General features: G+C 42.7%; 1 protein-coding gene across 16 annotated transcripts in view; it reads left to right on the plus strand.

Annotated features, from left to right (window-relative positions):
* DTNA (dystrobrevin alpha) overlaps positions 1–15204 on the plus strand; it is a 231068-nt gene that overhangs the window by 148304 nt on the left and 67560 nt on the right. For all 16 annotated transcript variants that reach the window (XM_065668201.1, XM_065668202.1, XM_065668216.1 and 13 more), the window contains one exon: positions 11356–11569. In XM_065668201.1, coding sequence (XP_065524273.1) covers positions 11356–11569 — 214 coding nt within the window. The remainder of the gene's footprint in view (positions 1–11355; positions 11570–15204) is intronic.

The raw sequence follows: 15204 nt of genomic DNA on the forward strand, positions 1-15204 counted from the left end.
CCCATTTGCAGAATCGACTGTCATTAGTGCCACTCCTTGGGGAGACTGATGACCTCTTCTGCCACCGACAGAGAGCCCTTCAGACTGTAGTTATATATAGGTGAGACAAAATAGGCTGGAATTGACAACAGGGGGAGAAGGAGCTTTTATTATAAATTAATATGAAGGAGAATTTTACTGGAGATCTTTACATACTCTTAAACCTTGGTGAACTTGTCATGTTCCGTGTTGAAAATAAAGAGACCCCATTTCGGTGCATTGTTAGCCTAATGGATATTCTGTGTTAGTAGCACTTGGCCAATTTGACAGACACTTCCAAAATTTGTTTAATGTGCTGTAGAATCTCGGAAGGCTTTAGAATAATTCATTTTTCTTTCTGGGCAGAACAGTAAGTGGGGATACAAGGATGCAAGCCCAGGTATGTGGACAGGAGAACCTTTAAAACAGTGTTTCAGTTGTACACATCATGTCCTTCAGATTTCCAGACACCAGCAGCCAGGCTTGGCAGCCACTCAGAAATGCCTTCTGTGGCCAGCACATGCACACAGAACCCAGCTCTTAATGGATAGTCCGTCACTAGTCCAGTGTCATACTATATGGAGATGTGATCTTTGTAGATTCAGTGAATCCAAACTTAACTCCGCATGCACAGTAGTTCAAAAGAAAGATGGTTCCATTGGCTGGTCTGAATATTTAGTTGCTTAACCAGGCAGTCCTCCTCACTCTGGGTCTACACCGTTGGGGTGGCCAGGTAAAAGTGGATAGCCTCATTCCAGCTTCCTGCTGGGCTGGTATGTACCACACACCTGCACATTCTCACAGCACAGGCAAAGAGGTAAGCAGGAGGAATGCATGCAGCTAACAGGTGTCACAGATGGAGTGACACACTGTCCTGGGCTCAGCAGTAGCAGTCATTTTTCTCCTTCGTAGTAGCTGGTGCAGGGCTGTGGTTTTGACTTTCAGCCTGGGAACAGTGCTGGTAACACCGATGTTTTCAGTTGCTGCTCTTTAATGTTTACTCTGACCAAGGACTTTGTGAGCCTCATGCTCTGCCAGGAAGCAGGGGAAGCCGGCAGGAAGCAGAGACAGGACACCTGACCCAAACTAGCCAAAGGGGTATTCCATACCAGAGCATGTCATGCCCAGTATATAAACTGGGGCAGTTACCCCGAAGGGCTAGGTCTCTGCTTGAGTCAGGCTGGGTATTGGTCGGCCGGTGGTGAGCGGTTGTATTCTCTTCCCTTGTTATTTCCCTTATTATTATTACTGGTGGCAGCAGCAGTGATTTGTGTTATACCTTAGTTACTGGGCTGTTCTTATCTCAACCTGTGGGAGTTACATTCTTTTGATTTTCCTCCCCATCCCTCCAGGAGCGGAGGGAAGAAGGGGGGGAGAGTGAGTGAGTGGCTGCGTGGTTCTAGGTTGCTGGCTGGGCTTAAACCACGACACACGCTTCACTCGTAAGAGAGAAGTAGTAAAACATTTATTGATATAAAGCAGTGATTTGACAGTTTGATAGTAAATGCAGCAGTGGTTTAACAACATTCAGTGGCCAGGTACACTTGATTATTTGCTGCATAGAGGACTGGGTGAGACAAAACTGTTAGGGAGACCCTCCTGTTGACACAGGAGTTTAGAAAGGACCCCCTTGCATCCTAAACTCCTTCTCAGAGGAGAGTTTAGGTGCAGGTAAATCCAGACCTAGTCCCAGACTTGGTCAGCGGTTTATGTGCACAATCAGTCCTTTATATCATTTAGCTAAGATATCACAGTGTAGCATGCTATTAATCACTTACTAAGAATCTGTTGCAGCAAGGAATCACTGAACCTCAAGGAGTAACCTTTAGAGGCACCCCTACTCACAGGGAGATGCTGGCATGCAGCCTGCTGGCAGGCAGGGGACCTCAATGGGACCTGGGCTGTCCACTATTTATAGAGTGAGATATTGACTCATAGTCATGTTTGCATACCAACCACAGGAGTTAGTTTCTTCCAAACTTGGCTTGAGTTGGACATCGACCAGCACTTTGCCAGGGGGGGCGGGGTTGGGCAGACCACATGTTGCTCTTGCCTGTTGTGTTGTTACCTATCTCTTTCAAATCCACTTTGAGTTAGACGCAGCCATCACAGCTAGACATACCTATTACCACTGCCACTGGTGGTTATCACTTGAGCATAATTACAGGAAGTAAAAGTCTGGTTGCAGGGGGAGCACATCATCACAATAGGGGACTAAATGAAACCATGACCTCCCTCTGAGATCCGTTGGCCTTCAAGGGAAAGCTTGAGGTTATGTCTGAGTACACAGTGTCATGAAGGCCCCTCTGCGCACCTCACACAAAACCTCTTGAGGGTGTGGAGGACTCCTTCCCAAGCATTCATGAGACCTCAGGGCAGGCTCTGGGTTGCTTTTTTCCTTACTATGTGTCAGAAAAAGGGCTTGGAGCACAGTTTACTTGAGCAGTGGCTTTAAAGAAAAATCAGTGTGGCAACACTGGTTCCTCTCCTGGAAGAGTTATTATATGGTTTTGCAGTATAAGTTCATGATTAGACAAGTACACCAGAGGATCACAATATCAGAGGTTAGCAGGGTTCTTTGGAGAGAGAACGGATTGCTCAGGGCTGTGTCCAGTTTGGGTTTGAGTATCTTCAAGGATGGAGACTCCACAGCCTCTGGGCAGCCTGTCACAATGTTTGACAACCCTCACAGGGAATATTTTTTTTCTTATATTTAAATGCTTTCCTGTAGTTTAATTTGTGTCCATTTCCTTCTGTCTTTTCATTATTCTTTCCCTGAGAATAGCCTGGCACTGCACGTCTTTACTGTCTTGCATCAGATGTTTCTACACCCTTATAAAGCCCTCCTCAGCCTTCCCTCCTGTAGACCGAACAGTCCTAGCTCTCTCAGCCTCTCCCCATATGACAGTTGCTTCTGTCCCTCCATCATCGTTGTGGCAGGACTTTGTCTGCAGGACTTTGCACCCAGAGGTCCAGATGTGTCACCAGTGCTGAGCAGAGATACAGGATCACCTCCCTCCATCTGCTGGCAATGCACTGTCCAGTGTAGCCCAGGAGGATGTTGGCTGCCGTGCTGAAAAGGCACATTGCTGGTCGGCACCTAGCCTGTACTGGTACATGGGGTTATTCCTTTCCATGTTCAGGACTTTATATTTCCATCTGTTGCACTTCATGCAGTTCCTGCTTGTCTTGTTCCAGCCTGTCGAGGTTGGTCGCTCTGAATGGCAGACCAGTACTCTGGTGTATCAGGCACCCTCCCCAGTTTTGTATCACCTGCAGACTTGCTGAGGGTACACCCTGTCCCATCATCCAGGTCACTGATGGTGTTAAACAGTTACGGCCCCAGTATGAAGCCTGGGGCTATACCGCTAGTGACCGGCCTCCAACTGCATATGATGCTGCTGATCGCAAGATTTTCAGCTTATCTGTTCAGCCAGTTTTCAGTCCAGCTCACTGTCTGCTTATGCAGGCCATACTTACTAGTTTGCCAGTGAGGATATTGGTGGACACAGTGTTGAAAGCCTTGCTAAAGTCAGAATAAAGAACATCCTCAATTGTCCCTTGTGCCCCCCCTTCCCCTTACTGTGAAGGGCAAAGAGGTTGGTCAAGCATCACTCCTCTGTCATAAATCCATGCTGCTACCAGTCACTTTCTCGTCCTTAATGTGCTTGGAAATGTCAAGTCCTTTCCAGAGACTGGGGTGAGGTTTTACCTCCCCTTCTTCTTGCTCTTCTTGGAAATAAAAGCAATAGTGGCTTTCTCAGAGCCCTCAAGAACCTCCCCCAGTTGCCACAACCTTTCAAAGACAATTGAGCGGCCTTGCATTGCCATCAGCCATCCCCCTCAGCACTTGGGGGTGCATTTCCCATCAGGTCCTATGGATTTGATTATGCCAGTCTGCTTCAACATCATCTAACTAGATCTTCTGCTGAGATTGTCTGCCTTGCCCTGGACTATCCAACTTGCTGCAGTGGCCTTCATCCTGAAGACGAAGCTTACCAAATTCAATTCCAGGTAGACAGTCTTTGACAAGACTAATTTTTGCAAAGAAGTTAATGTTGTTTGTAGTTACTCTTGGTTATCAATGTATCATCCTCTTACAACGTCTCATACTATAGTATAGGTCTGATACCTTTTTTAAACATCAAAGCATTTTAGAATCAGAATAACATGGCAGTAAGTATTCTGAATAGTTTGTTAAGTTCTTCTTTAAGTGTGCAGTATTTACTCACCGATCACTGCATCTACAAAACCTAGAAATCAAGTGAAATAGCAAGAAGATGCAATGAAATACATTTTGACATTAACACATTCACATACGTGCTGACAAGCTGGAAGTCCATCAGTCTTGCTTTTGGAAAACACTGGCAAGCACACCAAAAGCTGTTGATGGCCTGCAGAGCCCAAAGGATACAAAGCTCGTTGGACTGGCTGCCTAGTGGGTGCCCAGCTATGCACTGGACTGTACGAATTCTGGCAGCAGGCATCAGCAAGGGAGATATATGAGGAGCCTGAGAGACATGAGAGCAGGAATAGGAACATACAGGATATTTCCAGGTACAGACTGAGATATTTGGGCAATGAGTAGCCTGGGCATGCCAGGCCATGTAGGGTGACAGCTGTCGCCAGATGTACCTAGCCAAAAAGCTGGGTACCTCATTTTAGCCCTGAGAAGAAGCAACACCTTGGTACATTTTCTTTTTCATGTGATTTGGCAGCCAGACAGTGTACAAAACTGCAAGCCATCACAGCTGGCACATTGATCTGCATAGTAGTGGGAGGTGTAGAATTAAGCTTTTTGCTACAGCTGACTGATTTGAGGGGCAGCTTGGCCACAAACAGGCGTAGTTTAGAGGGAAAACACGCCTCGCTCAGTCCTCTGTTACCTGCCCTGCAGCAGGAGAGAGGGAGCCGAAAAGAAAGCATGAGTAACTTCCCAGGTCTTCGTAGCAATGACAATGACAAATGGCTCCAATACCCTGATTTGTGATGGGTTCATAGATTCTAATCAAAAAAAGAATTGTCTAACATACTTCATATTTTTAGGATTGTTGAACAAGGAAGCATAAATCTTTCCCTTTTAATGAAATCCACCTGAAATACCTGAGATGCATTTAGGTGCCGTTGGTTTCAAATTACAGTACTAGTATGTTTAAAGTCAAGCATGCTTCTAAGAGCTTTGCTGGACTAAACTCTTAATGAAATGTACACTAAAATTATGGAAATAATTTAAAATTTAAGTTAAAACTTCTTTAAAAAGTTTTTCTGTATTTACCAACAAAGGAAAATCTACGAAAGAAGGATTCTGTCCTATGAGTTGGGCATGTTTAACCTAGATTTAGTTAGACCTAGTGTATGTTAAGTAAATTTGAATTGATTATTAAAGACCTAATTTAGTCACTTCTGTTGTCTGATTAAATGTAATCTGCTCTTCCATGTTCATTTAATAATAAATAGAATGATAACATTGCAAAGTTCATGATTCAGGTGGAATTCAAAAAACCGCAGTAGAAGAGATGAGGATTTTTTGCATGGAAGAAAGCTTAAGCACACACACTGGGTTTAATTATTTAATTACTTTTTTTTACTACTTAGAAGATGTATTTCCACTACAGTGTTCTTTTTTGTGCTTGCTTAGGGCAACATCATTTCTTGACAAGTGATGTTTGAAGTAATCTGCCCCCTTTGAGATTAGTGATATATCCAAGATTATCTTTATCTCACAGCCTTCCCATCATTCTAATCAAACTGCATGATGGAAAGAAGACTTCATTTTTCACTGCATAAATAAATTTTAATTTCTTTGCCTTGAGCTGAAAAACTGTAGAGCATCTCTTCCCTCATGTTTTGGCTATTAAGATACTGTTATCTACCAAACAGAAAATTACTAGTTGCGAGTAAATTAAAAATACACTGTTTTCTTGCTAATGAAGACTAAAAAATGCTTGAAGAAAAGAGAGAGGATTGGGATCAATAAAATGGACATATGCGTTTATAGTGAGCAACATAATGTTGTCCTAAATTCTGCACTTCCCAGATGTATCCAGAGTACACCTCTTCCACAAATTAACCTGTTGATAGATTTGTAGGCGGTGGAATTCTGCACCCTATCTACTAAGTAGTCTTTCATCACCAAAGTAGTGAAAGGCAATAGGAAAAGATGTTCTGAACACAAGTGAAGGCAGAAGGGCAGTGTATAAACTTCAAGAGTGTCTAAAAACTTTTTTAGTGTGAGGAGAAGATGAAATCCTTTTCAAACTGAGCCAACCATCTTTCATTCACCCTCACATCCTGCAGAGAGAGACTGATCAATTCAGTTACAATGTGCTGGCAACAGGCACTCTCCAAATGTTGTTTTAACAGCCAAAGGAGTCCACTGAAGGAAATAACATTTGTTATTTGGCGTATATTTTCATGTATCGGTCTTAATTCTCTGCAGTTCAGCCAGGGTCTCTTCAAAGTGTACATTTTTGGGTAAAAATTGCTATAGAGTGAATGGCAGCCATCTGTAACGCTGCTCATCTGCATTGTCCCACTTATATCCGGATACTGAACTTTGTTTACATTCGCTAATCACTGTCTGTCTGTTACAGAACGTGTTCACATACGAAACCCTCTGTGACAGTCTTTAAATATTACTGAATCTCATTAAAGTTAAATTAGCAGTCAGTGTTTGCCATAGACGATCTAATAATGCAGATGTTAACTTAGCCGCAACTTCAGAAATCACTTAACAAAACCTAAAGGGAAATATATAGTTTAGCAATTGCTTGTGGAAGTCATCTACAAATTTTTTCACACATCAGGCAAATGAGGGAGGTCTTCTACATCTGTATAGCTGTGCTGGTAACAGGGTGTAAGGCCTTTCTGTAAAGGATTTGTGAAGATTGCCTGGGCTGCCTGATTTGGGATTGCCTTATAGCTCACAGGTGCTAAATACAAGCAGCTTTTACTCCTACAGTCTAATCATCATCTGCTGACACTGAAGTTTTAGAGATTCATGTAAGAAAGGGTATCTTTCTCACACTGAGGGATAATTCCCTCTTCAGAGGGAATGTGGATAAGACAACAAAAGCATCCACAGCAATGAGAAATTAAAAAGAAACTTGTGGAGTTTTACTTTGTTGAGAGAATTTAAGGCAGATTTTAGGAGGAAAGCTCCTCTGCATCTGTAAGCTAGTTTGTTACACTGCAAACTCTTCCTGTTATCATAGCATGTAGAAATCAGATTCAGACTTTACTGCACTACATGTGCAAACAAAGTAAGGAGAGGTGGTTTCTTCAGTGAGATTCAGACAATCTCAGGGATGGATAAATAAATAAGTGAACGTAGCAGGTATTATAGAAAATGATGGGGATGTAAGCTTATGCAAATTTTGCAAGGATGAGGTTCTGTTATTACATTGAAAAGACTACAGATACCATATTAGCTGTAGGCATAAATTTCTAATAGTTCAAATGAATAGAGTGGAACTTGCAGGGGGCTGTGTGTTACTCAGCCTTTTCCCAATGTAGATAAGTTGACTTAGCAGCATGATGTAAGAAGTGTCTGCTTAATATATGAGGAAACTTTATTAAAAGAAAGAGGATTTGAAGTGATCAGTAGGGCGCTACACCCAGATGTAATCTGTGCAAGGTTAAGTGATGCAGTGTAAGAAGCTATGACTATGACAAGATTCGGCGGCTGTTCATACAGATTAAAGTATTTATTATTCATATTTTACATAAACCCTGAATTATTCCGGCCCATGTAGTGGTCAGAAGACAAAAGTCATATTTTCTTAACGTTTAAAGAGCAAGGTGTGGGATTCATCTCAGTTAACTTTACTGGCTTTGAGGTTACATGTCTCCTGTAAGCTTGTCGCTTTAGGCTTTGTCTGTAGTCGCTGAAGAAATACGGGCACCTTCAGAGCGCTGTCCGTCCCACCTGTCCCGACTGTTTTAAGGTGCCTTTTTCTTTCACTGACATTAGAGGGCGCCTTGACTACCAGCTGGCAGTAGACACCTTATTTTTGCCATTTAAATTTAGGTGGGTGAATTCTTCTTGTCCATAATAGCAGACCTGAGTAAAAGCTGGAGGCTTCAGTCCTCTGTAGCAGTCAGACAAACTCTGCTTGTGATTCTGAGCTAGACATTTCAGCTGATATTTGCAAGATTAGTAGATCGTGTTAAGAGTCTGTTTTTTGTACATCTCCCATTTCCTCCTCCAGGAAGTATTACTTTGCAGTAATTACTCTGTAGTAATTTGTGATTAAATGCAAAATGAAATAGTGCAGTAGGGTTGTTGTTTATTCAGTTTCAAGTGTTTCTGAGGAAGAAAAAAAGGCCAAGTAAAATTATTTATAGTACAAATGCACAGCTGTGCCTTGAGACCAATACTTTATGGTGGGTGGGGGGTACTATTATGCTGTGTAATTTCCAGTAAGTCATTTTCTTAGTCTTCTGCCCTACCTTTCTGGCATGCCAAAGAGTATCAGGATAGCTTATGAGGCTTTCAGGTTAGAGGTAACATTATACCCAGTATTTTTCTCTCAGGTGTGTTAGTGTAGTCACATTATTAGTCCCACATCTGGTAGCCTCTGGATATTTCCTTTCCCAGAACCATCATCAAAGCTGACTCTGGATGTGACTATGTGATGAAAAATATGCTATCAGTAGGAAAAGAAAAAAGCATGAAGTTCTGGCAGCCAGATAGTATCAGTACTGGATCATGTGAAGAGTAAAGACACCAGTCCCCATTTCAGCCTCATTCATTGTGCCAGCTCTTTTTCCTACATGCTCTTTTATTCAAGGGTTTTCCACTATTAGGTTGGCACAATTTAATTAAATTGCTGCATGAAGTTCTCACTTTTAAGGAGTCTGGATGCCAGGTTCATCCTCCCTGGGTGTCATTTTGTCTGTGCTAGGGAAACCATCAAAATTCCATGAAGCTGCAGAAGTAAATACGTATGGTCAAAACAAAGAACTTGTCCCTGTTCGTTCTTTTCCCACTAGCTCTAATGTTGCTGATTTTACAGGCTTATTCTGTATTTATGATATGGTTGCCCTAGTAATTTTTGGCTTGGCCAGCTAGTACCCCTGGTTTTGCTGTTTTTCAGGGTGCTATCTTGTTAGTATAGCCACGAGTCAAGGTTAACCATCCACTAATGCATTGCTTCCTTTTTGCTGTTTGTTATGCCTGGTAATTTCTCATGTTCTTATCTTAGCTACAGTTCAGCTTCAACAATTTGCACACATACCCTCACACCCAGAAGCCAGCCTGGTGAAACTGCCAGTGGAAGCACCTCCTTCACCTGCTTGGTCTGACTTACCAGAGACAGTCCTCATGGCCAGTGACAGCTAGACCTTGATGGAGACATCACACTTAACATTCTGATATCTGCCAGCCTTTCCCTTCTTAGTAAGGCACACGTTCCAGCCTGTTGCTGCGTCTTCAGGCGTCTTGCTCTGTATTTCTTCCTTGGCTACCTTGCAATGGTGACCCAGAGTGGGAAATGCTCATTAACCCTTCTCTCCTGGACTAGACAGTTCCCTGCTTTCTGATGATTTCTTCCATTCTCTGCCTAGTTTTGCCTCCGAGCCATGTGGAGAAGCTGCCTGGAAAGGGTCAGTTATTATGTACAGGCTGTCTTCCTGGAGATATCTCCCATTTACTGAGATTACCCTTGTGGCAACTTGACAGTGAAAACTGACTGAATGTGAATGGGAATTACTGCATTAAAATGATCCGAGATCTATGCCAGGTTTTTTTTACTGGTAAGATGCTATTCTGCCAACTAGAAGACAAAAAGGAAGAGTTCAGAGAGATTGTGTCCTCTACTCACCTGGCTTAATTTGAGACAACACTGAAGACAACAGTACACAACATCACCTATAGAAATTTCCTTTAAATATAAGGAATGCACCTTTCATTTTTTCCATATTATTTACTAGGGAACAGCAAGAAGAAGTGGAAAAGTGCCTTGTTTAGTGCCTTAGGTAGTTGCTGCTGCTGTTGCCTCTCATCTGTATGATTTATCTTCCTCCTACATATGCATGTGGTAGCAGAGAGTTAGAGGTTATTTTTTCCTGAAGTAGAAGAAATGAAACCCAGTTCATAGGGAAAACTTCCAGACTAAGTAAAATGACTATATTTTGTTTCATTATCTATCTAGTATCAGCTTCCATTTCCCTGCCATCAGACCATGATGTCACACTGCAGTCCGAGACAGCACCTGCAAACCACGCCAGTGAAAATACAATGATGAGGATTAGAATTAGATTTCTCTATGCACAAAAAAAATGCATCTCCTTCCACGTACAGATGGCTCTCGATATGTCATAAGACATGTCACCATGCTATGTAGTAAGATCAATACAGTAGTTTCTCTGTTTAAAGAAAGGGAGAATTTGCACCCTGAACTTCATGATCTGTTTCTTATTGACAATTTAGTAGGACATTAGGTAGTACTTAAGATTAAGAGGAATTATTCTTTGAGTTCAGGTTTGAAATAAATCTGAATTTTGAATGTCCGTAGGTTGTTTTTATCTTTGGCATGGTCCACTGCTTCTGGAAATGCCAGTCTGCAGCAAGCTGATCGCACTGCCACAATAACAGAGCTGTGCAAACAGGGTTTTTGTTTGGGTACAATATGAAGGGTGAGGCTGTTCTTGTAGGTAAAACCAGCCCCATCAAATTCAGCTTAGCGCAGGACTTTGTCAAAGAGAGACATAACACATGGTTTGGCAAATATATTTAGAAGACACAAAATATTCTTGGGATCATTTCATTACGTGTTCTTTGTTTAAATGTAGCTTGTCTACCCTGACTCAGTTACAATTCTGTTTCTGTAAAATATTTTGCTTCCATACAAATTGCTGAAAAGAATTCTCAAAATGTCAGTATGTGATAAGCACTTGGTATTCACAGGAGCTGCTGAAAAGCCCATCTGCTATGCAAATTAATATCTAAGAGTAATTTCTGAATGGGGATTCATAGAGGCATGGTTCAGGAAAACTATTAGCATATGTTTACCTTCCAGTGATTTCCGTAAAATCCAGATTTTTACTTGAATACAATTTACAGCCAGGACTGATTTCCCAAGCTGAAGTTGTACCCATTACAACTAATATTACAACATATTGTTTGTTTATTAGTGGACTTGAATTTTATTTGCTCATTCCTCCACCAAGTTCAATGCTCAGTGATAGAAAATACACTCACTAGTTCAATTATTCATGAAGCATGTCCTGTGTGATTGCGTTATTCCCCACCATCCTGTGGGATGAGGGGACTTTTTGTCTCAGGAGCTTTCAGGAGCACTGGTCCCCACTAACTCTTTCTGTCCTGTCCCCTAGTGCATCTTGTGGACATCTGGAATGTGATAGAAGCCTTGCGGGAAAACGCACTGAACAACCTGGACCCCAACATTGAACTGAATGTGGCTCGCCTAGAAGCTGTGATTTCGACTATCTTCTACCAGCTTAACAAACGGATGCCAACGACCCACCAGATCAACGTGGAGCAGTCCATCAGCTTACTGCTCAACTTCTTGCTAGCGGCCTTTGATCCGTAAGTCTGCCTTTCTTTTCTCCTCTCCTGAAACAATTTTACTTGCTCCGGAAATGTCTTTGGAAAACAATTGATCAAGCTCAGTTCTGACACACATAATGAGCATGTGCATAGTTATAAATAGGAAGAGAACCTAAATTAAGGACCTCTGCTTTCCCTTCTGCAGAGCCAAATTCAGCACAACTGTGTTTTCATCCAGTTACTCAGACTTGTTCCAGTTTATATCAAAGAAGAATTATCTACAGAAACAAATTTACATCCACTTCTAATTTGCCATGTTATTTATTGACACACCAGTGGCTGACACAACTGCAATGCCTCTGCAGCAGTGCCATGGGTTAATAGCTCATTATTTTGAAAGAGCTCATTTTCCTGCAAGTTCTTGCAGCTGTAGGCAGTTTTTTTCCCTGGCTCATGCCAGTGCAGCATGATTTTGAGACCATGACAGAGGCAGGATAAAGACCAGGAGGTGATGAAATTCATGTTGTTTATTACTGCCTGGGGCCAACATTGCAAAGAGGACAAGTCTGAGGTAGAGCGAGCCACTTGTCTTAATGAGTATACTGAGTATACATATTACAGTTTCTGAATACATAGTCATCAACCTGTACTGCAGTATTTGCAATCCTCAAAACCAGATTACTGGAGATCGGTGTTTAGTCTGACAGATGCTGATGACCTGTGGCCCCTTTATGGCTTCTAATTTCAGTTTTCACCAGCTGAAAACACTGGCCAAGACACATTCAAATAAGGGTGCCGCCTTTCTCCCCCTCCCTCTTTCCCATCCTCTCGCTTGATGGCCCCAGTGCTGGGTGTCATTGAGCACCTTTTGGAGCCAGGCCAGCCAGCAGCTCAGTCGCCATGGCAACGGGGAGAAAAGTAGATGTTCCACATGAGGAGGCTGCACTCAACCTCCCCTCCAGCCCCTCTGAGGGGAAGAAATAGAAACCAACCCATTGTGAAGCCATAGCCTTCAGAAATATTTTTCTCCCCTCAAGGGCAATAAAAGAAGGAACAGGCAATTTATAGCACTGTGGCTGTGACAAGAACACTGAAGGACGATGAAAATGGCCAGGCACATGCATGGCTGCATGCTGAAAGCAAACTGCTTCCCAGCTGATAAACACAGCAAAAGACCCAAGACTATGGAAGCAAGACCTGCAATAATGTGCTTGTTTTGTAGCTCACTGTAAAGGGGTAAAGATCTCAGCTAGATGTCAAGGCTACTTGCAGCAGAATGGAGGAGAGGAATTTACTCGCCTGTAGGGAAACAGGGAATATGCTTAAAGAGGTAAGGTGCTTTCTCTGAAAACATCCCATGTACTGTCTGCTGTGACCTGTTTCTGGGCTCGCATCAGGCCCTCCTAGGGGAGAGGAGGCCATGACCCTCACTCCATTTGCCAAGCAGCAGCTCAGTCTGTCGTGCACTGTACGCAGGGTACACAGGATGCACTTCCCAGAAGGACAGACACCTAAAGGATCCCCAGGAAGAGGCTCAGAGCTCTGGGGTCTGACAGGGACTGGCTGCTTATCACCCCATCTTAAATGCAGCAAACATCTGGGATGAGGTTCAGGTGCAGGCTGAAATATCTAAGTTCAGGCTTCATGAAGACGTGTGTCAGCTAGATCTCTCTTTACTGTGATAAGAGATACAGAGATACAGGTTAAGCATCTGATTCTCAATGTGCCCTACCATTTAGTGTGGTTCAGACTACTAATATTTTGGTGGTTTAGCAGCCACTAGTGGTCCAGATTTCCTTGTTTCTGGGAAAGAAAAGGAGTGAGGTGGCTCTGTATATGACAGGAACAGTGTGAGAGCTGCTGGGGTTAACCAGAGGTGATGCCTCTGCTTCCTGTGTTGCATCCTTCCCTCCCGTCCCCTGCAGGGCAGCAGAACGGTCTTTCTCTGAAGGCTACAAGTTTGTAGAAGGAAGAGCAAGGTCTTCTCTTGTGATTGCACGCTCAGAGGGAAGCAATGCATTGCATATAGGGGGTGGATCTGTGAGGTGGGATGAAGTCTTTTTCTCATTCTCCCCCCATTTATAGAAACTGGACAGTTAAACTAAATTGCTTGCAGTCTTTTCTGATGAAAAAGGGAGGTTACCAAATGAATGAATCATGCTGAAATCATGACAGTCACACCTAAAATAATCCTGTTATCTTTGGTCTGGGTTCACTCTACTTCTTATAGTTGTGTTTTAAGGAAACAGTTGGCCTGCAGAAATGCTATACAAATTTCTAGGTGGCTACTGAGGAATTGTTTTTCATGTTTATGAGTGAGTATTAATACGATCACATTTGAGTCTATGAATGCAGACAACAACAAAAAACCCTGAAAAAACACACCAGAACAGCTTTTAAGACCAAAACAGTCAACCAAGACCAAATGCCTGTTCAGTATAGAGTCGAAGGCTGTTCTAAGTGATCAGAGATGGTTTTGGTGTTTGTGGCTACACAGAGCCGTGGCTGTTCCTGCTGTTATGTGGGCAGGTCCAGAAAAGGTTGTGCAGTTTCTCATGACCCATTTGAAATGCAAGGAAAGAGAGTGGAGAAATGGATTCTCCTACTTAACCTATATGAAAGGACCATGGGGAAAAGTTAGTGTGTAATTTATAATCTAATAATCCTACCACTGTCTCATTTATTTAGTTATAGTTAAATATGTACTGCCCTACATGTACTGTGTTTTAACCAGAGCTGCTTCCTTCATTTATAGCCTGCTGAAAACCTGGCAGGTTTCTCTCAGGGAGTATTTCCCTAGGCCTGCAACAAATATGTCTTCTCAGGAGCTAGAAACTGGCTAGCAAAACTTCAGAGGAACCACAGTGCAACGCTGCGGCATGTGGGCCAGCTTGCCCACTGCCCGTGCTGAACTTTCTTCCCAGTTTTTATATGTATTTTTCACAGCCTTGGGGATTCATTAGCCTGCTTAACTCTGAAGGGAGGAAAAAGTGGGGAAAAATTATAGTGTGTAAGATTTCACATGACACTGGGTGTGATGCTCCTTCACGCTAAGCTGAAACTAAACTGCAGCCTACTAAAACTGCAAGTCAATGCAGTCAAAATGCACAAGCAGAAGTGCTGCTCCTGTGTGTGAAAGCAGCATGTGGTAGAGGACCGCGACAACCAGTGAGCAGAATGAGGTGGTCAGACTTTAAACTGGACAAAACCATACCTGATTTGCATTTTTAACTGCACATTAAAACTGGGCAGTCAGTAGCTTTTGCTTCAAGGTCTAAAGTGATTAACTGGCTTTATTAAATAACAGCATGCTTCCTTCACTGGCACGAGTACTATAAAAAGATGACAAGTTCAAACCTCTCTGAAAAATTCATCCCAGGCCAGTGTCAAAGCCTAGAGGGCTAGGGGGAACATCGGCCTCATTCGATCAAGCTGTTCCCAAAAAGACTCTTTCTAAACAGACTGTAAAATATTCTGTGCTACATCATCTTCAGCATTGACTCAGTATTGCAGTACAGCTACTGCTGCTGCGAGGTTTACCTGACAAGAAAACAGATGATTTTTCTCTGTCACCCTGACAAACCTGTCCTATGAATGGAGCTGTGATAGCTAGTCTAGGAAACAGACTCAATTTGGGTGGGGGAGCTTGACTTCAACAAAGAAAAGAGGAAGTA

Source organism: Lathamus discolor, chromosome 2 (genome assembly GCF_037157495.1).
Source record: "Lathamus discolor isolate bLatDis1 chromosome 2, bLatDis1.hap1, whole genome shotgun sequence".
NCBI lineage: Eukaryota > Metazoa > Chordata > Aves > Psittaciformes > Psittacidae > Lathamus > Lathamus discolor.